Here is a 23113-nt window from a genome sequence, read left to right as displayed (position 1 = left end):
ATGATGGGAGATCAGAAATGAGGCTGATGCAGTAATCCAGCAGGGATAGGATGAGAGATTGAACCAGCAAGGTAGCGATTTGGATGGAAAGGACAGGGCAGATCTTGGTGATGTTATGGAGATGAGACTGGCAGGTAGCATTGAGGTAGATACAATTCAATCAGATCAGACATACTTCCTGTGGTAAGTGAGATATCCAATCAAAGGGAGAGGGAGAACAGGTATTTACTCTCACTTTTATAGATGAGTGAGGCACAGAGAAGTTAAGTGACTTGCCCTTAGTCACACAGCAGACAAGTAGCAGAGACAGTATTATATACCTTGCCTCTTGACTCACAGTCCTGTGTTCTGCCCTGGGGAAAAGGCAGGAAACCTGAAAATGAAGATGATTTCCAGAAATTGGAAATCTTTTTAGTCACATTATCTTCCGCGGAAGAGAATAAACTTAAAATTAATTCTTCCAAATCCCTCCGTGAACTGCCTCTGAGTAGTTCCAACCATAATCTATGAGGAAATAACTCTCAAGCCAGAAAATAGCCACTCTGCCCAATTTGGCAGTATATTTTCTGCCTCTTCTCTCTCCACTCTCTTACCTTCCTGCCAACCTCAGAATTGCTATGAAAATTGCATCTGAAAGAAGCTAGAAGTGGAAAGGAAACTGAATGTTGAGGATGGTAATTCAAGCATGCTTGAGAGAGCATTAACCAGAGAGCTTGGCCGAGGAGGACCGCCTAGCTAGAAAACTCACTGGGTGGGCAGCAATCCTGTCTAGTGAGGAGGAAATGATTTTCGCTTTTACACTAAAAAAAGCAGCCAACTGCAGTGGGAGAAGCCACCTCAGCTGTTGCAAATTCCTGCCAGGTTCTTACTCTGATGGTGTCTCTTGATTGGAAATATTTAGCAGGCTGTATGTAAGTCATCATCTATGTGATTGTCAACCTCGGTACTGCCTGTTTTAGACAAAGCTAATAAGAGTCTAGGAAGCTGGTATTTACAGATCTCCATACACACCTGTGCAATGGTAGGTGCTTAATATATTCACTCATTCAATCAATCATATTTATTGGGTGCTGACTGTGTATGACACAGCTGAGGAAAGTGAGGCAGAGAAGGTAAAAGTTTTGAATTCAATCATATTTATTGAGTGTTTACTGTACGCAAAGCACTGTATTAAGCACTTGGCTTGACTTGGCCACAAGGTCCATATTTTCTGGCTTTCAGCCCTGGCCTTCACCCCAGATAACACATCACCTGTGCTCCTGGAAGCAGTAGGAATGAATGTCATGGGACTCAGCATGAATGTGGTTCCTTGCCCTCCTCCTACTTCTGACATCTAAATGCTCTGTCTATTCAAATGTACACTCTATTTCAATTACTCTGTTTGTAAATACTTTTATGTCAGTCTTCTCCATTAGAATGTAAGCCCCTTGTGAGCAGAGAATACTTGCTTGTTTTGTACTTTTCCAAGCTCTTAGTACAGTGCATTGCACCCAGTGGGTACTCAATAAATACTACCACATCAGAAGGTATAAGGCAAATGATTAGCAAAGCCTCATTCTACACCAAGGGATACATGTGCAATATCCTTAGAGAGTAATGGGATGGGCATGCTCAAGCCCAGGGAAGCAATAAATACTTTCAAAACTGAAAATTCCAGGAAGGCAGGGTTGAGTGAATTATTCTCCTTTCCATGTTGCCCTAACTTTTGCTGCAATTATTGCATCATTTTGACTACTCAGAGAACCCCAAGAGTAATAATGACAATAATAATTGTGGTATTTAGTAAGCAGCTTACCATGCGCCATCCACTATACTAAGTGCTGGGGTAGATTCAAGATAATCAGGTCCCACATGGGGCTCACAGTCAAAGTTGGGAGAATAAGTATTGAATCCCCATTTTTGCAGAGGAGGGAACTGAGGCATAGAGGAATTAAGTGACTTGTCCAAGGTCTCCCAACAGGTACACAGTGGAGCCAGGATTAGAACCCAGATCTTCTGATGCCCAGCCCCATGCTCTTTCCACTAGGCCACAGTGCTTCTCAAAAGTACACAATGACACACTTCTGCATTGGAAACAAGGCATGGGAACAGGGGGCAGAATAAACAGGAAATGGGAAATATGATGTAAGAGAAGTCAGGCAGGGTTGTCTCTGGGATCTGCGGGGCTTAGTGCAATACAGCAGTAGTAGCAGCACCATGGCTCAGATATAAATTAAAAATGTTTCCTAATCAGAGTGTGGGAATATGTATGTATATATATGCATACATACATTTTTGCATGTACATCTTGAATATAACATTAAAGAGGCCAATCAATGTAATAATCCAAACTGAAACAAAATGCATTTTTTACATTAAAATGTTTTCTTTTACTCAAAGTTTTGAAAACCCGTTTACTGATGTAGAGAAGTTTGTCAATCATTTTCTTAAGCTGTAGCTTGTAGTATACACATTTCAGTTTTCAGTTACTATGAATTGAATGACTGATGAAACAGGATTTCATGCCAAAGAAGTCACTGACACTTCAGTCTTCAGTCAAAGACCACTATTCATTTCCCCCACATGGCTTGCTCATAGGGTGATGCTCTCACACACCAGGGTTGTGCTGGTCACCGTAATTCACGTGGTCAGTGGTAAGTTGTCCAGCGACAGCCAAGCCTATGCCTCACTTGTATCTCCTCTTATAACACTTTTCTTGTAGCACTTAGTGCATATTAATGCCACTATTTCATTTAGCCCTTTCTCACTTCAAAACTGCACTCTGGCTTTGCAACCCTGTAAAGTTTACCTTGGCCTCATAGAACACACCCTACATCTCTTCTCCTGCCCCTCAACCTTTGACGTATTGTGACTGAGTAGAGAGATTAAAGCCCATTTCAGTTATTCTCTGTTTAATACTAATTAATGACAAAGCTATACACCATTCTTCTTTTTTTACTGAATGGGGTGTGAAAGATAATCCTATGAAAATTAACTATTTATATAAGTACACATAAAAATCTAATTCATAATTTTTATTACTGGTATACTTTTACATTGGTATTCAGTCACAGAACTATTGTGTATTTTATCAAATTTTGAATATTTTATATGGTTTTGGTCAATTTTTTGAATCTTGGGAATGCATCAGTGCACTTAATATTATTTCCTATGGGAAATAATACTTCATTTAATACTCTTTCACACTCTATTGCCGTGCAATCATTAAGAGTCTCTCAATCATGAACTGTTAAGTGATTGTCAGTTCTTGCCAAAATATTCTACAGTGCTTGAAGCATGTACATGTTGTTTCTGCCAATAAAATCAATACACTGTACAGAGTACTGAAATTATGTAGCATTAAATTCCTCAAGAGCAGGGAATATGTATGTAGTCCGTCAGCCAATCATATTTATTGAGAGCTTACTGTGTGCAGAGCACTATACTAGCACTTGGGAGAGTGCAATACAAAATATAACACATTCCCTGCCCACAGTGAGTTTACAGTCTAGAGGGAGAGACAGACATTAATATAAATAAATTACACGTTAAGTATTGTGGGGCTGGGATGTGGGGATGAATAAAGGGAGCAAGTCAGGAAGACATAGAAGAGAGTGGAAGAAAAGAAAGGAGATGTGCCTTCAATAAGACTTTTTGTAGGCAGGGAGAGTAATTGTCCCTGTTGGCGGTGAGATAGACGAGATCGAGGTACAGTGAGAAATTTAGCATTAGAGGAGAGAAGTGTGCATGCTGGATTGGAGTAGGAGAATAGCAAGCTGAGGTAGGAGGGGGCAAGGTGATTTAGTGCTTTAATGCACTCAATCATTAGCATCTGTTGCACTCTTTCAAGTGTTGGGAATAGTGCTTAGCACTTGGCTCAATAAATACCACTGATTGATTGAAATTTCCTTTGGAATGCTTTAAGTAGCAACTTTGTTCTATGTGGACACTGAATTAGTGAAAAATACCCAGGACACCTTACTTCATGCATGGAAGCTTGGGGAACTTTCTTTCTACCCCCTCCCATCCTGCGAGATCAGCTCAGTGGCTAGGGCACAGTTATGCCAGGTGACATCCCAGGCCGATGGTGACCAGACCAGATCCCTCCCTGGGAGACATTGGGTTGAAGTTTCCTCAGGCATCTCCCAACTGGCCCGACTTTGCATCTGAGAACTGTGATTCCACATTCCCCACCCCTCTCTATTTGGTCTTCTTCCCACGTGTAACCCTGTAACTGTTGGAATCAGAGGAAAAACTGTCCCCATTCAGAGTGGGTTAAAATAACTAATCTCCCCTGTCTACACTTTGCCATCCCTAAGAAACATCCATCACTGAGAACGATGACTTTATCAAAGGGCACTGATACAGATCTCCTCCTCAGTGACACAAAGCACCAGGATCATCTAGTCTTACCCCTCAATATCTGGCTGGTCTTGTTCTGAATACCTTTAAGGCTGCCTGGTACTTTTTACTTTGGGTGGGCCCAGAAATTTCGCAATTTAATAAATAAATAATGATGGTATTTGTTAAGTGCTTACTATGTGCCAAGCGCTGACCTCTGTTATCATCACTCAAATAACTTCCCAACCCCACTTGCCTCTTAATTTCCTCTTATTCCTTTGATACTGATGTTCTTTCTGTTTGCCGAATTCTGGATGACTGAAAAGGAATGAACAGATTTTCCAGCTGCTTCGGGAATCTGAACTATAGGGGTGATTAACTACTGATACATTTGCCTCCAGAATCCATTTGGAAAAATGCACAGGTATTTTGGTTGTGGGTCGGGTTCTCCTGCCCCTCAACCTTTGATATATTGTGATTGAGTAGAGAGAGTAAAGTCCATTTCAGTTATTCTCTGTTTAATACTAATTAACAACAGAGCTATAGACCGTTCATCTTTTTTTGCTGAATGGGGTGTGAAAGATAATCCTATGAAAATTAACTATTTATATATGTACATATAAAAATCTAATTCATAATATTTTTATTACTTGTATATTTTTACATTGGTATTCAGTCACATAACTATTGTGGGTTTTATCACACTAATATAAATAAATTACAGATATGTACATAAGTGCTGTCGGGCTGGGAGTGGGGATGAGGAGAGGGAACAAGTCAGAGCAAGATAGAAGGGAGTGGAAGAAGTGGAATAGAGGGCTAGTCAGGGAAGGTCTTAGAGGAGATGTGCCTTCAATAAGGCTTTGAAGAGGGGAAGAGTAGTTGTCTGTGGGATATGAAGAGGGAGGACATTCTAGGACAGAGGCAGGATGTGCGTGAGAGTTCGGCGCTGAGATAGACAAGACCGAGGCACAGTGAGTTGGCATTAGAAAAGTGAAGTGTGTGGGCTGCATTGTAGTAGGAGAGTAGTGAGGTGAGGTAGGAGGTGGCAAGGTATTTGCACGCATAGTGTATTCTCCCAATTACTTAGTACAGTGCTCTGCATACAGTAAGCACTCAATAAATATGATTGGATGAATGAATAAATGAAGCTGATGGGGCTTACAGTCTAGAAGGAAGGTTGGAAAAAAAAAAGCAGCATGATACCCTTACACGTGTCCCCTAGGTTCTGTTGTAGATACCGTTATCAGAAACCTAAAATAAGCAACCAAAAGTTTACTCCTCTAGCATATGCTGCCATGCCATGTGACTGCAACACTCTTCTCCCCCATCAAGGTGGGTTCTTATTGCCTGCTAGTGTTTCCCATGAGAATTTCATGCTCACAGAATCCAGATGTTCTAGAACTACATTTCCCAAAAACACTTCAAGCAGGAACCTGAGACATTAGGGATTGGGGTGCCCAGAAAGCCTGAATTTACAGACGGTGCCAGCCAGTCCAAAGCATAGGTCACCCTACTGCTGGGCCATCTACAGACTTCAACAGCCCTGTGTTTGATTGCCTTGCCTAGTATATTATACAGTTATGTTACTATTTAAAGCATTAGCAAAATTGAGTTTGTCTCTATTCCAAAATTAGCATGGGTGTGAAATGCCAGGTGTCAGTCAATCTGGTTCACTGAAGGGGAAAGGAAGTGATTCTGATTAACCCAGTGCTCTATTTTACTGAGTTGTTTCCTAGGCCTTAATTACTGTATCAGAAAAGCAGCAGCATAACCTAGTGGATAGAGCATGGGCCTGACAGTCAGAAAGGAATCAGAAGGACATGGATTCTAGTCCCGGCTCAGCCACTTGTCTTTTGTGTGACCTTGGGTAAGTCACTTCATTTCTCTGTACCTCAGTTACCTCATATGTAAAATGGGGATTATAAATGTGAGCACTCTGTGGGACGTGGACTGATTACCTTGTATCTACCTCAGTGCTTAGAACTGTGCCTAGCACATAGTAAGTGTTTAACAAATACCATAAAAAATCAGCTCTCCAAGTTGTTCTTTCTTTACCACCAGGATTACACTAGCAACTGTGATACTCTAAGCCCATACTTCCAGTCAGTCCCAGACTGTGGGAGAAGGAGTGTCCATATTCCACAATAAGTGACTTAGCTGATGAACTCACCATCACCTGCACTTTACTCCCTGTTACAAAAAGTATATTCTTCATTTTTCCATAGATGAAAGATAAAGGTACAGAGGGTGCTGAATTCTCCTGCCCTCCCCAGAACAACAGTAGCCAAATTCAGAATCCAGCAGTGAGTACTCAAACAACATTGCTTGCTGTGGGTGAGAAGATTCAATTAGGAAAAACTGTAGTATTCAGTGGCTTGGTGTGTTTGCAGGCCTCCTGCTAGGAATCTCTAATTAAAGCTGAATTTTCTTCCCCATGCCCGTCGATCCCCCTTTGCCTAACCCACTTTAGATCTCAGAGGTATGTTGCTCAGAGAATGAATGAATTAGTTGGCACATCACCAAACATTTTAAGCTTCACTCCATTGAACTTGCTGACAAATCTGAGACACATTTTCCACCCCCCATAGGCTTAGCTTGGACCACTCCATTCCTGTCTCTAAATAGGAAAAACTGAATTATTATTCAGTGGATATGGACTCTATAGTGGTCTCGAGAAACAGGTCCCAAATCCCTCTTTCCATCAAATAGCTTGCTTGTTTTCTTAGATGATTTGAACTAACGGAATACTTACTCAAATCTCCATTTCATGATGCCAGTGAAATTCGGTGCAAACTCTCCTAATAATGATAATAATAATTGTTGTATTTGTTAAGGACTTTTTAGGTGCCAATCACTGTACTAGGCACTGGAGAAATACAAGATAATCAGCCCAGATACAGCCCTTGTCCTATCTGGGCTCAAAGTCTAAAACATTTCCAGAACAGAACTCTTCATCATCCCACTCAAACCCTGTCCTCCCCTGTTTTTCCCATCACTGAAGACAACACCACTATCCTCCACCTCACAAACCTGTAACCTTCGCATTATCTTTGACTCATCTCTCATTCAACCCACATATTCCATCTGTCACCAAATCCAGTAAGTTTTACCTTCACAGCACTACTAAAATCTGCTCTTTCCTCTCCATTTAAACTGCTATTATGCTGATTCAAGCACTTATCCTATTCCACCTTGATTACTTCATCTGACTCCTCACTGACCTCCTCACCTCCTGACTCTTCCCATTCCAGGTCATTCTTTTTTTCCTTAATGATACTTGTTTTAACTCTTACTTTGTGCCGAGCACTGTACTAAGTGCTGGGGTAGATACAAGATAATCAGGTTGGACACAGTATCTGTCCCAGATGGGGCTCACAGTCTGAGGAAGAGAGAGTAGATCTTAATCCTCATTTTACAGATGAGAAAACTACCTACTACCCTCTGCTGTTCAGATCATTTTTCTGAAACAAACTTCAATTCAGGTCTACCCACTCTAGAACATCCAGTGGTTGTCCATCCACCTCTTCAAACAGAAACTCCATACTTTTAGCTTTAAAGCACTCTATCTGCTCAGTCCCTCCTCCTTTACATAGATCCTTTCTTACTACAACCCAGCATGCTCACTTCACTCAACACCACTCTACTCACTGTCCCTCGAACTTGTCTGTATCAGTGACAAACCCCTTGCCCATATTCTCCCTCTCCTCCCCCTCGTCCCCCTCTCCATCCCCCCATCTTACCTCCTTCCCTTCCCCACAGCACCTGTATATATGTATATATGTTTGTACATATCTATTACTCTATTTATTTATTTTACTTGTACATATCTATTCTATTTATTTTATTTTGTTAGTATGTTTGGTTTTGTTCTCTGTCTCGCCCTTTTAGACTGTGAGCCCACTGCTGGGTAGGGACTGTCTCTATATGTTACCAACTTGTACTTCCCAAGCGCTCAGTACAGTGCTCTGCACACAGTAAGCGCTCAATAAATACGACTGATGATGATTCTCCCTTTGGCCTGGAACTCCCTTCCCCTTCATATTGGACAGTCCACCACTCCCCCAACCTTCAAAGCCTTATTAAATCACATCTCTTCCAAGAGGCCTTCCCTAAATCCTCGTTTCCCTTACTCTCTCCCCCTTCGGTGTTGTCTATGCATTTGGATCTATACCCCTTTAAGTACTTGTTATTCATCCCATTCTCAGCCCCACAGGACAAATACATATCCATAATTTTTCCACATCTAGACTGAAACCTCTTTGTGAGCTGGGAAAAAGTCTACCAACTCTGTTGTTTTGTACTCTCTCAAGCACTTAGTACAGTGCTGTGCACACAATAAGTGCTCAATAAGTGCCATTAAGTAGGGGGAAGAACGTGTAGTTAGTTCCCATTTTACAGATAAGAAAACTGAGGCACTGAGCAGTCACACAGCAGGCAAGTCACACAGCAGGCAAGTGGCAGAGCCAGAATTAGAACCCAGGTCCTCTGATCTCCAGGCCCATGCTCTTTTCAACTGGCCATTCTTTGACAGGATGTAGAACTTTCACAGGTAGTGCGGTCTTACAGGAAATGAAGTTTCCCCAACTGGGGCTAGGCAAGGACAAAGCTTTGCAGAATTGTGTTGCAGGGTAATTCCTTGAAGACTGCTAAGAAATGGGGACAGAGGAGGAGCCCAAGGTTCTTGGCACCTTGTCCCAGTGTACTCCCCAGTACTGTGACCTCCTTGGGAGTGGAGCCATGGGCCATTCCTACCTCGTTGCTTCTCAAAGTGCTTTATCTACAGAGGCTGCTTGGTTGACAACGATGGCGTCTTCCACCGAGAATGGAGGATGAGCCTCAGCCTCATGACCGAGAGACTGTGCTTACTGATTCATTGTAGTGACACTGGTTTGCCCGGCTTCATGCTCTCCCATCCCTGCCAGTCACTTCCTTTCTGGGGCAGGGGCGCAACACATATACAGTACATTAATCAGTCACTGGCATTTACTGAGTGGTTACTGTGTGCGGTGACCGCATAGGTTTTGACAAGCAAGTCTCACTTTCAGCCAAAGTGACCACAGCAGGCCTGCAGATAGTTGTTTTGTTAGCTACCAAGGTGTTCACTGTTTTTGCTGTCCGGCTATTTTTCAGGATTCTGGCCTGTCCTGTCCACCTAGCTAGACAACTGCCCTAAGAGTTCCTCAGCCAGGCCCTTTCCCACTGATGGCTCAGCCCCAGCGGGCATTGCCCTACCTGCAGAGTGAGAACTAAAACAAAGGAAGGCCGCTCACTAATAGACTATTGCCTGACCAAATGACACTGTGGAGTGTAAGGTTAAAAAACCCCCAAACAACCACAGTCCCTGCCCTGTGGGAAAGGTTATAACCTCAAAGGAAACCAAATTACACTACACTAGTAAACAGCATGGAGCTTGGGATGACTCCATTAAATTGGGTTTGAAACTTCTGTCAGCCATACCCTGCCATTCTTCAGAGTCTAACGAGAAGCACAGTGACCTAGAGGAAAGAGCACTGCCCCGTGAGACAGAGAACCAGGGTTCTAATCTCAGCTCTGCATATTGCCTGTTGTATGACCCTGGGCAAGTCACTTAACTTCCCTGGGCCTCAGTTTCCTAATCTGTAAAATGGAGATTCAACGTCTGTTCTCCCTCATATTTAGACTGAAAGCCCCACGTGAGCTCTTGTTTCTACTCCAGGGCTTGGCACATAGTAAGCATTTAAGAAATACAATTATTATTTTTAAGTAACCCTCTTGGTTTCCTTAAGGGACAACCAGACTTGATCTGAGCTAACAGCTAAGAATCTCTAGCAAGGGTGAGTCTAGTGTTTCATTAATGCCCTTTCTCCCAGGTGGGCAGGATGCTCACATCGTTCAATACATATTAAGGTGAATTCTTTTATTATGGCTCTTTCCCTGCATCTCCCTCCCTCCCCCCGGCAGTGTCTCTTCCATAGCAGCAATCAAGCAGCTGAATTGGAAGGCAAAGGGGTTGATGGAATGTAAAATCTCCTGCTTTCTTCCTTTTTTAACGTTCAGTTTGGCCAAAAAAAACGGGGTAATTAGTGTTTAAAGGCTCTGAATCTGATTCTACCGCATGGGGTATGATGGAATGTAAAATCTCCTGCTTTCTTCCTTTTTTAACGTTCAGTTTGGCCAAAAAAACCGGGGTAATTAGTGTTTAAAGGCTCTGAATCTGATTCTACCGCATGGGGTATCTTTCTTTTTTTGTTTTTTGTTTTTCCCAGGGAATGGACCTTTCAAAACCCTGGTAAATGGGGGGCAGCAAGCTTTCTGATGGTTATTCCCGAATTAATAAGTTGCATGGCCTAGTATTGCAAGTCTGGGCATGACTGCCATTTCTTTTGCATCATATAGCTACATGAGATTTTATGTTCCTGGGGACTCCACCTGTCTTTGTGCCTTTCAAGTTTGAGAGTATTGCTTCCATGGATCAATAAGAAGTAGCATGGCCTAGTGGATGCAGCATGGTCCTGGGAGTCAGAAGGACCTGGATTCTAATCCAGGATGCCCCACTTTTCTGCTGTGTGACAAGTCACTTAACTTCTCTGTGCCTCAGTTACTTCATCTGTAAAATGGGGATTAAGACTGTGATCTCCATGTGGGACAAGGACTGTGTTCAACCTGATTAGCTTTTATCTTCCCCAGTACTTAGTACAGTGCTGGGCACATGGTGAGCATATACCATTAAAAAAATGGAGTAACGCACTGTACTCAGCTCTTGGGAGAGTACAATATGACAGAGTTGGTAGACATGTTACCTGCCCACAATGAACTTGCAGTCTGGAGGGATTTGATTAGAGCAGCCTTAGCCCTGAGGTTGGTCTAGAGGAAAGAGCACCATTCCAAGAATCAGAAAACCTGGACTCTAGAAGAATAGCTGAAGGACTTCATGCATTCATTCATTCATTCATTCAATTGTATTTATTGAGAGCTTACTGTGTGCAGACCACTGTACTAAGCACTTGGAAAGTAGAATTCACTTCAGTGGTGAAGGTCTCTGATCAAAGAGCCACCTAGGATATTGCACAAGTTGAACAGGCTCAGCAGGAATCCCAAGAAATAACTGGTCAGAACAGGGAGTGAAGAATAGCATTTTTTAAATGGTATTTGTTAAGTGCCTACTATGTGCCAGTGCTTACTATTTAGCTCTTGGGTAGATAATAATTATGTTATTTGTTAAGTGCTTACTATGTGCAAAGCACTGTTCTAAGGCTATATGCTAATAAGGTTGGAAGCAGTCCATGTCCCACATGGGACTCAGTCTTAATCCCCATTTTACAGAAGAGGCAGCTCAGGCACAGAGAAGTGAAGTGACTTGCCCAAGGTCACACAGCAGAGAAGTGACAGAGCTGGGATTAGAATCCAAGTTCTACAACTCCAAGGCATACACTCTTTCCACTAGGCCATGCTGCTTTCCCCAAGAAGAATGAAGTGACTAGCAAGCCAACCACCTGCTGAGTTATGATGCTACAACAAAATCAATAGTATTTATTGAGCACTTTGCGCAGAGCACTGTACTAAGTGCTTGGGATCAATCAATCATATTTGGGCACTTACTGGGTGCAGAGTACTGTATTAAGTGCTTAGGAGAGTACAATATAACAGTATTGGTAGACGTGTTCCCTGCTTGCAAGGAGCTCACAGTCCAGAAGGGGAGAAAGACATTAAAATAAATTACAGACATGTACATAAGTGCTGTGGGCCTGAGGGTGGAGTGAATAAAGAACACAAATCCAAGTGCAAAGGTGATGCAGAAGGGAGAGTGAGTAGAGAAGCAGCGTGGCTCAGTGGAAAGAGCACGGGCTTTGGAGTCCGAGGTCAGGGGTTCAAATCCCAGCTCTGCTAATTGCCAGCTGTGTGACTTTGGGCAAGTCACTTCACTTCTCTGGGCCTCAGTTCCCTCATCTGTAAAATGGGGATGAAGACTGTGAGCCCCCCGTGGGACAACCTGATCACCTTGTAACCTCCCCAGTGCTTAGAACAGTGCTTTGCACACAATAAGCTCTTAATAAATGCTATTATTAATATTAATAAGGGAAATGAGGGCTTAGTTGGAAAAGGCCTCTTGGAGGAGATGTGATTCTAATAAGGCTTTGAAAGTGGGGAGAGTGATTATCTGTTAGATATGAAATGCTTTGTACAGTGCTTTGCACACAGCAAGCACTCAATAAATACAGTTGAATGAATATGAAGGGGGAGGTCACTCCAAACCAAAGGCAGGACATGGGTGAGGGGTCAGAGGCAAGATAGATGAGACTGCAGTACAATGAGCAGGTTGGCAGTAGAGGAGTGAAATGAGCATGCTGTATTATAGTAGGAATTCAGTGCGGTAAGATAGAAGGGGGCAAGGTGATTGAGTGTTTTAAAGTCTATGGTAGGATGTGTCTGTTGGATGCTGAGGTGGATGGGCAACCACTGGAGGTTCTTGAGCAGTGCAGAGATAAGGTCTGAATGGTTTTGCAGAAAAATGATCAGGCCTGGAGTGGGGAGAGACAGAAGGCAGGGGAGCTTGTTGTGGACAGGGATGGTCACTGTTTATTGTTCTTTCCCAAGCATTTAATACAGTGCTCTGCACACAGTAAGCACTTAATACGATTGAATGAATGAAAGTCAGCAAGAAGGCTGATGCGGTAGTCAAAGCAGGATAGGATAAGTGCTTGGATCAACATAATAGCCATTTGGATGGAGAGGAAAGGGTAGATTTTAGCAATGTTGTGAAGGTAGAACTGACAAGATTTGGTGACAGAGTAAATACAAGGGTGGAATGAGAGAGATGAATCGAGAATAACGCCAAGGTTACAAGATTATGAGACAAGTGAGTGTGGCGGTGCTGTCTAAAGTGATGGGAAAATCAGGGTGGAGGACAGGGTTTGCGTGGAAAGAGAAGTAGTTTTATATTGGACATCTTTAGTTGGAGGTTGTTGGAGGGAAATCCAAGTAGAGATGTTCTAAAAGCAGGAGGAAATATGAAACTGCAAAGAAGGAGAAAGATCAGGCCTGGGGACACAAATTAGGAAATCATCTGCATAGAGATGGTAGTTGAAGCCATGGCAGCTAATAAATTCTCTAAGGGAGTGGATGTAGTTGGAGAATAGAAGGGGTCCCAGAACTTAGCCTTGAGGGACTTCTGCAGTTTAGGGGTGGGAGGCAGAAGAGGAGCCTGTGAAAGACTGAGAATGAGTTGCCAAAGGAATAGGAGAAGCAGGAGAGGACTGTGTCAGTGAAGCCAAGGTTAGAGAACGTTTCCAGGAGAAGGGAGTGAACCACAGCGTAGAAAGTAGCTGAGAGGCTTAGGAGGATTAGCATGGAGTTCAGGCCTTGAGATTTGGCAAGTAGGACTTTGAGAGTGCAGTTTCTTTGGAGTGAAGGGGGTGGAAGACATATTGAAGAGGGTCAAGGAAAGAACTGGAGGAGGGGAAGTGGAGGCAGGGGGTGTAGACTCAAGAAGTTTGGAGAGGAGTGATAGGAAGGAGATGGGATGATGATGACTGGAGGGAGCCATGGGTCAAGGGAGGGGTTTTTTTAGGATAGAGGATACATAAGCATGTTTGAAAGTATTGGGGAAGAATGAACAGTTGAAGATGGTGGTTATGAAGGGAAGAAGAGATGGGGAAAATGTTTTGATAGGGCCCAAAGGAATGGGGTCAGAGGCACAGGTGGAGTGGGAAGATTTTGAGAGGAGGTGGGTGATTTCCTCTTGAGATTCTGCTGGAAAAAAATGGGAGAGTCAAAGAAGGGGCAGGATGAGGAGGGAGGGACTCGAGAGGGGAGATTTTTGGGAAATCAATTTCATTAATAAGGAACAAGGCCAGGTCATTAGGGACAAGAGACTGGGGTGGGGAGCAGGGAGACAGAGTATTTCAGGAGGCAATTAAACTTCTGAAACAGCTGGTGAGGACAACGGGCACGGGAGTCAATAAGGAACGTAATTGGTCGTCATGATCCCTGGTTCATAATCCCTCCCATAGTGGCTAGAGCATGGGCCTGGGAGTCAGAAGGTCATGGGTTCTAATCCCACTCTCCATTACTTGTCTGCTGTGTGGCCTTGGGCAAATCACTTCACTTCTCTGTGCCTCAGTTCCCTCATTTGTGAAATGGAGAGTAAGACTGTGAGCCCCTTGTGGGACAGGGACTGTTTCCAGCCTGGTTTCCTTATATCCACCCCAGAGTTTAGTACAGTGCCTGGCACACAGTAAGCACTTAACAAATACCATAATTATTATTATTATTACCTTCAAGGAGCTTACAGTCTTTTGCGCTGACTTCACCCTGCTTTATTTTCCTGTTCGATGTGTTAAATACCCCAGTGAGAACATAACTGGCAGGAACAAGAAGTGCGAGTGGCACAGGCACACCACTAGCTTTGTAATAATTTGTAAGCCTAGGCTCTTGGTCCTGAAGTGTCATAAGTAGCTTCACCCATTGCTCTCAGTGGGAGGCTCCATCACCAAAACCAGCCCTGCAGGGAAGCTGGAAAAAGAGGCTGGCCCACTGAAAGTTTTAGCCAGCCTGTTTTGCTTCTCTCTCCAGCTTCACACCCTGTACTCCCCGAACCTGAAAAATCAATGCATTCAAGAGGTTTTTCATTGCGGGCTGGATGAGCAATTCTCTATAAGGCTGGGCCAAGGCAGTGAGGTTCACCTGCTCGTCTGGAACACTCAGACAGTAGGTAATGGATTTTTTCCCCCATTTCTCCATTCACTTCTATTCTTGTTTCCAAATCTCTCCAGACATTTTCCCCCTGGAGATCCAGGTGTATCCAAATAGCCTAACACAGTGTTTTCCTGAAGGATTATGATAAAGTAAATTTAGTCTTGTCTACTTTTCTCCCTGGGTATCCCTGGGCTGCATGACTTCTGAAGAGAAAGAAACCCAGTCACCGAGACTTCTTCAGTTGGTGTCGTATTATTATAACGCTCACTATTTCAGTGTTTGGAAGAGTATTGTCCAGGTTAATGTTTTAAAATTTTTGTCACACGGGCTGCCTTTTTTTAAGTGATCAAAAGCAGAATGTGCTGGCACTCACACAGAGCACTGTGTCTGCTGAGTTAGTTTCACATGGGCAGTACAGCCCAGAATCAAAGGGAAAAATCTAATGCTTAAATTCGAGGCTCCCAAAAGCATACTTAATTCAATGGAGAGAATAGCATACACCACCTATAGTTCAAATGAATAGCAGTCTGTCTGGTTATATACATTTGAGGAAAATTGCTATCCAGGAGATATATTCAGCAACTGACCAACCAAATGTCCTGAGAACCCAAAATTTGGAAGACTGTTTCAAACTGTGCAGTAAGGAAAATGACTTAAAAGCAATCCGAAATTATCCTCTATGTTTCAATGCCTTCTGGATGAAAAAAATCTGTCTTTTCAATTAGTCAGACGACCCAGTTTAAATAGACTGGCATGATGAAAGTCTGGATTCCTGCCCCAAAATGTATTTATATATAGTACATTATATAGAACATTTAATTTAACTGGAAATGGAAACAGATGAGGAAAGATCCCCACCTATCCATTTAAAAAAGAAAAAAAATGACAAGTCCACATGAAATGAAGAACTGCTTTAAGGGCTACTGAATATGTGAGCAGGATATCGTTAGTCGAGACACACATCCGGGTGGTTCTAATTGTATGTGACTGCATTCAAGCCGGAGGGACCTGCTTCTGAAGGTTGGGGGCACATTCCAAAATCCTGTAGGGGAGATGGATTGCCAGAGAGATTTGTAGCTACTACCAGTGTTCCCTGCTGAGGATATGAAGAAATGGTCTCTTTTTGTGTGTGTTTGTTTTGGGTTGGAACAGAAAGTTTTTTGTGTTTAGCCTTTGAAATTACATCCGGATTCCATGCAGAGGTGTCCTTTAAAGCAGCCTAACTCAACCTTTCAGACCCTCTTCTCTAAAGGCTTAGTTTGAGAGGGATCTCTGTAGTTGTCTATCAAAAGCATGAGCTCACTGGGAGTTATGAGAAACAGAACCGAAATTATCATGGGAAGGTAATATTAGCAAGAGAAGAGAGGGGGAGATTCTGCTTTGGGATGGTGTGACCCTACTACACCTTACGGTCCTTTACTTTTTGCTTCCAAGTGCAGTGCTCACTAAATACCTGATGGAAAATAGCTGCTCTGATGACTAATTACTTTTATGAATCACAAAGCAGTGTGTCTTGGAAACGGACAAGAGGGAACTAAAACCCTCCCGATAGCTTAAAAAGAGCCTGTTTATTAGGATCAGATTAACAGTGAGACACACTGCCCTTCAGAAAATTTCTGCCATGTCTTTTCCAGCCATTTTCTAAGCTTGGCTCCACTGCCTTAGAAGCCTTGACTGATTCTGCCACCCCCTGCCTGGATCATCCTTCATCCAGGGAGGGCGATTCCCATCCCCACAAATGCCTTATCAGATGCAGACTGTGAGCCTGCTGTTGGGTAGGGACCGTCTCTATATGTTGCCAACTTGTACTTCCCAAGTGCTTAGTACAGTGCTCTGCACACAATAAGTGCTCAATAAATACGATTGAATGAATGAATGAATGCAGTGCCTTTGGGGACAAAGTGTAGGACCTATGACATGGCATACAGCTACCTGGCAAAAGGAAGCAGGATCCATGTTAGGCTTTGGTGCATGTTGTGCTTTTTATATATGTTGATTGCAAAGCCACCAGGGAAGAAGTCTGACCCCAGACACCGGATTTTCCAAATATTTTCCATATCACTTGGCAGGATAGAAATAGTCTTGGTGTAAGCCCTAGCCCACAGACTGTTAAGGTAGACTGTAAGCTCCTTATGGGCAGGGAGACTATCTATTAATTCTATTGCATTGTATTCTCCCAAGCACTTATAGGGCTCTGCACATAGTAAGAGCTTAATAAGTACCATTGATTGATTGGTGGTGTGAGTAGCTCTGATTGGCCAAACAACATATTTATTGGCAATTCTGGAGGAAATGGAGTTGGATAGGGAAAACTGGAATTAGCTTTGGTCAGGATGCCCCCAAATGAGGAACTTAGAAGGCCAATGCAACAGGGCAAAATTTGGCAGCTCTATCTCTGGGTTTCCCCACCGCCACCCCTTCTAGCAATGAGGATGAAGGCTAAAGTGGGGAAGGGCGAGGAGCATACAGAGCTCATTTGCTACCATTCCAGGCATCTGGGTTAACATAAAGTACAGTAGTTCAAGAAGGATCCAGCTCTCAGAAAGTGAATTCCACTATCATTTTCACCTCTCTGTTAAAGATTCCCAAATTCACCTGTGCCTCCTCTGACATTGCTCAATCACGCTCCCTCTCCTGCCTCTCTTGCCAGTGTCACTACTACCTTGACTCACAGAATCAGTCAAGAGTATTGATTGCTTATTGGGTGCGGAACACTCTATTAAATGCTCCCCAACTCACTATGTCAGCCTTCCTCACATGATTCCTCCTCTCCCCCACCCCCTAGTCTATTTATCTTATGGGACTCTAACCTCAGTGCCCCACTTGATGGTTCTTTATTCCTCACATCCTTTACATGGTATGATTTAACGTAACATCACTCCCATTTCACAGGTGGAAAAACCGAGGCAGAGAGCAGTAATTGCAATGAAGCTGATTTGAGAAACCGGGAGAACTCTTAATTCCACAACTCCATCTGTTAAATGAATTCTATTTCTAGCAGACTATTGTTCTGTCCTCTATAATCTGCTTCTCTGATGTTTTCACTCACCTTCCCTCCCCACACTGCTCTTTCTTTCTACCATTTCCATATTAGATTCCCCTCCTGTGGTCAACTCTGCTCTCTCCTTTCTGGCTATTTGTCCCTCCAGACTTCTTCCATGAAAGTGGGGTTCTGCACTCACTCACCTCTTTTCACCTCTGGGTTCTCCTTTCCGGCTACCCTGTCAAGTTCTTCCACCTGTCACGGTTCTGAGGACCCATTTAGGGTAAAAAACCTTTTTTAATCTTTCTTGCTGTTCTTTTTAGAAACAAATAGGTCCCCTTTGTTCCGGGGTCTTGAGAACCGTCTCTCCTCTTTCTTTAGAGGCTTCCTTAAAGACTCTAAGATCTTCTTCCACACAGCCATGATGCTGCTGCTTCACAGCTAGCCCATATCTCCTTTGGCTGCCCCTTGGGACTGTCAGCTCCTTTTACAGGGCCACTGTTTCAGTAGGGAAAGTGCTAGAAACCCTGCTGAACACAGAGACAAAGGGAAAAAAAAGTTCTCTGAGAAGATGAACAAAATCAATAGAAGTAGGGCATTTTGCTCCAGTCTCTGGGTCAGGTCATTTCAGGTATACAATGAATAGAGGCAAAGTTACTAAATCCTGTTTCCTTTCTCCCACACATTGTTAGAGTCTCAGCTCCTTCATATTTGTTTCTTCCCCGCCTCCTGATTTAAAAAGCAGTATATAATTTGGATTCTAGCTTTTGGGACTATAACCTTCTGTGCTTGATTGTTTTAATTTTTATTTTTTATGCTATTTGTTAAGCACTATGTTCCAGGCACTGTACCAAGCACTAGGGTACGTAAAAATTAATCAGGTTGGATCCAGTCCATGTCCCAAATGGGGCTGTCTTAGTCCACATTTTACAGATGAGGGAACTGAGGCCCAGAGAAGTGATGTGACCTGCCCAAGGTCACCCAGCAGACCAGTGGCAGAGCTGGGATTAGAACCCAGGTCCTTATGACTCCTAGGTCCATGCAGACTCTTCAAGTGTCATTCCTGGGAACACAACCTTCTCCCTATCTCTATTAGGTGTTACCTTTGGGTATGGATATGAGTCTTTGCCTGGCATTGTGTCAAAAAATCTCAGGAGTCAAAAAGTCCACACCTTTCCTCAATTCAAAATGCCACACTGTTACTAGGATGCAGTATTCCTGCAACATTTGCAGAAAAATCCTCTTCAAGACTTTTCCATTTAGAGTGCGGTCATTTCCAGGTTCCACTGATGTACCCATAACTTTTAGTTTCCTTCCTAGGCAGTTTTCCCTATTAAGAATTTTTAGGGGATAGGTCTCTTGAAACATATTCTAAGATAGCTTCACGTGATTGGGATGGGTGGACAGAGACGGTTCCATCGGCAGGACCTGAGGACAACAGGAGTCATGAAACTCAAAGCCAGGATGTGTTTCGAAGTCTAACAAACTGAGCAAAAGTAGAAAAGGGATTGGTTGCAACCATAACACCATACAAGCGTTGAAAATTGTTCTTTCCAAGATTTCAAGATAATATTTTGAGTAGGATTTTAAAATTCTGACTGCCAAAGGGAGAGAAGCTGGATCTCCAAAGTTTGGGATTTTTTCAGTGATCCCCAGGTTGTGTGGTCTGCTGCTGTCTGTACTATTTTGTTGGGATCACATAAGATGCTCGAAATTTGGCAGTGGGTGACAATCATTGTTGTTTTTTTTAAATCTCCATTAAATTACAACTCCTTTCTTTTCTTTTCCAGAACCCATTGCAATGAATTGCTTTTGGACTTGGAAGGCATTGTTATTTGCTGCAAACACACTATCACCATTAGAGAATCTGGTTCAGATGACCTTCACTGACACTGTTCTCCTTAATGGGGCAAAAGCCATCTCTAGCATCAAGGCCCCCAGGGGCTGAGTCTTGGTTCTAACAGCTGATTTGCCAGTCTTTAATCTTGGAAAGGCATTGTGCTTGGAAATACTTCTCCTCTGACTTTTCAGATCTAGACCGCAGAGATTAGACCAGTTAAAAAACGTTCTCAGAAAGGGCTGCTGAAGGGCTGGAGAGGAACAATTCCCCAGCGGGAGCTGGGTCCTCTTTCCATCCCGAATTGGCCAACCCCATACTCTGGGTTCCCGTAACTGTGGTATTTTGTACTGTACTAAGCGCAGGATAATCAGATAGGACAGTCTCTGTTCTTTACGGGGCTGAGTCTAATTAGCTCCGCTTTTGCGAGTTCACTGAAGCTCTCTACACTGTAAACTCAGAGGGCAGGGAATGTGACTGCCACCTCTGTTGTAGTATACTCTCCCGAGCGCTTAGGACAGTGCTCTGCACACAACAGGCGTTCAATAAATACCATTGATGATGATGGAGTTGCCGCGTACCCCCGTTGAACGATTAGAATTTCCCACTTTTCCGAATCCCCGTTCTGAAATGGTCCTGGTAATGTCAAGCCACATCCCGCAGTTCGCGACTCCTAAGGACCCTGGAGTGCAATTTTGCCCAGCTCATCTATTTCTTCTCCCGTCAACCGGCTCCGGTTCAGAAAAAGGGAGCGGGGGGGAATCCAAACGCTCCGGACGCGGGGCGGGGGAGAGGGAGGCGCGTGAACAGGTGCAGTCGAGGACGATATAATTAGAATAATAATGATGCTGGTATTTGTTAAGCGCTTACTATGAGCCAAGCCCTGGGGTAGATACAAGATGATCAGGTTGTCCCACGTGGGGCTCACAGGTTTAATCCCCATTTTCCAGGTGAGGTAACTGAGGCCCAGAGAAGTTAAGTGGCTTGCTCAAGATCGCACAGCAGACTGTGGCGGAGGCGGAATTAGAACCCACGTCCACTGACTCCCAAGCCCGGGCACTAAACCACGCTGCATGCTGGCCATGCAAGGACCGGTCCGGAGGGGGTCCGTCCAGGGTGTCCACCCCTCTCCCCGGGAGCAGGCGAAATAATAATAATAATAATAATAATATGTGCCAAACACTGTTCTAATTGCTGGGGACGGGATACGAGGTAATCAGGTTGTTCCACATGGGGCTCACAGTCTTAATCCCCATTTTACAGATGAGTTCACTGAGGCGTAGAGAAGTTAAGTGACTTACCCAAGGTCACACACCTGAAACCCACCTGGCCCCCCCGACGTCATGTCGGGTTATTTTTATTACCAAATAATTATGGTATTTGTTAAACGCTTACTGTGTGCCAGGCACTGTACTAAGCACTGGGGTGGATAGAAGCCAATCGGGTCGCTGTCCCACCTGGGGCTCACAGTTTCATTCCCCATTTTCCAGATGAGGTAACTGGGGACCAGAGAATTTATTTAACAAATAATAATATTTCTTAAGCGCTTACTGTGTGCAAAGCACTGTTCTAAGCTCTGGGGGGGATACAAGGTGATTAGGTTGTCCCACGTGGGGCTCACAGTCTTCATCCCCATTTTACGGATGAGGTAACTGAGGCCCAGAAAAAGTTAAGTGACTTGCCCAAAGTCACACGGCTGACAAGCGGCGGAGTCGGCACCCACGACCTCTGATTCCCAAGCCCGCACTCTTTCCACTGAACCACGCTGCTTCTCTAATAATAATAACGACGGCGTTTGTTAAGCGCTTACTACGTGCGAAGCAGTGCTCTAGAGAAGTAGAGCGACTTGACCAAGGCCACCCAGCAGTGGGATTAGAACCCACGACCTCCCGACTGCCAAGTCCGGGCACGATTTCCAGCCTCCCCCGGGCTGGGTGAACGCCCCCGCCTCCTTCATTCGTTCGATCGTATTTATTGAGCGCTTACTGGGTGCAGGGCAGTGGACTAAGCGTTTGGGAAGGACAAGTCGGCAACATATCGGGAAGGTCCCTACCCGACGCTTGGCGAGGTCCCCTCTCACCTATGATGATGGCACAGGCGCTCAGCAGCCCGATCTCCTTTTTGAGCGCCACTCTGTCGGGGCTGGGCGAGCTGTGGCTCAGCCCGGGCTGCTGGGTCTCTCCGGCCATGGCTCCGCCGCTTCCCCGCGTCCCGTCTGCGCCCCTGCGCTGCAAGTGCTGCAACTGCTGCAACTGCTGCAAGTGCTGCGCTCTTCGCAGCCCCCAGCGCCAGCGCATGCGCCGCCGCCCTGCCCCCGGCTGCTCTGCAGGCCGCTGCTGCACCGGTGCTCCTGCACCGGTGCTGCTACTTGCCCCTGCTCGCAGCCCAGCCCGAGTGCTCCCCTGCGCACCCGGAGCTGGGGCTGCCCATGAGGCCTGAAGCGGGAGGAGGCAGGGATGGATCAATCAGTCAATCGATCGTATTTATTGAGCGCTTACTGTGTGCAGAGCACTGTGCTAAGAGCTTGGGAAGTACAAGTTGGCAACATATAGAGACAGTCCCTACCCAACAGTGGGCTCACAGTCTAAAAGGGGGAGACGGAGAACAAAACCAAACATACTAACAAAATAAAATAAATAGAATAGATATGTACAAGTAAAATAAATAAATAAATAAATAGAGTAATAAATATGTACAAACATATATACAGGTGCTGTGGGGAAGGGAAGGAGGTGAGATGAGGGGATGGAGAGGGGGAGAGGAAGGAAGGGGCTCAGTCTGGGAAGGCCTCTTGGAGGAGGTGAGCTCTCAGCAGGGCCACCCATCCATGGATGGTCCCTTCACCTCTTCCCTTCCTCCCCTCCGTTATAATAGTGATGATGGTACTTGCTCAGCGCTCACTATGTGCCAAGCACTCTACTAAACGCCGGGACGGAGACAAGCTAATCAGGCTGTCCCACATGCGCTCGCAGTCTTAATCCCCATTTTCCGTTCATACAATCATTCAATCGTATTTATTGAGCGCTTACTGTGTGCAGAGTGTATATGTATATATGTTTGTACATATTTATTACTCTATTTATTTTACTTGTACATAGCTATTCTATTTATTTTATTTTGTTAGTATGTTTGGTTTTGTTCTCTGTCTCCCCCTTTTAGACTGTGAGCCCACTGTTGGGTAGGGACTGTCTCTATATGTTGCCAACTTGTACTTCCCAAGCGCTTAGTACGGTGCTCTGCACACAGTAAGCGCTCAATAAATACGATTGATTGATTGATTGCAGAGCACTGTACTA

General features: G+C 44.2%; 1 protein-coding gene across 1 annotated transcript in view; it reads right to left on the bottom strand.

The window, feature by feature from the left end:
* SLC7A10 (solute carrier family 7 member 10) overlaps nucleotides 1–22012 on the bottom strand; it is a 94471-nt gene extending 72459 nt beyond the window's left edge. Inside the window, exon 1 of the mRNA XM_038754089.1 lies at nucleotides 21898–22012. Within this exon, the coding sequence (XP_038610017.1) occupies nucleotides 21898–22006 (109 nt within the window). The 5' untranslated portion in view covers nucleotides 22007–22012. The remainder of the gene's footprint in view (nucleotides 1–21897) is intronic.
* Between the last annotated feature and the right edge of the window lie 1101 nt (nucleotides 22013–23113).

Source organism: Tachyglossus aculeatus, chromosome 11, assembly GCF_015852505.1.
Source record: "Tachyglossus aculeatus isolate mTacAcu1 chromosome 11, mTacAcu1.pri, whole genome shotgun sequence".
Taxonomy (NCBI): domain Eukaryota; kingdom Metazoa; phylum Chordata; class Mammalia; order Monotremata; family Tachyglossidae; genus Tachyglossus; species Tachyglossus aculeatus.
Note: the sequence above shows the minus strand (reverse complement) of the source record. Positions and strands in the feature narration are given on the sequence as shown.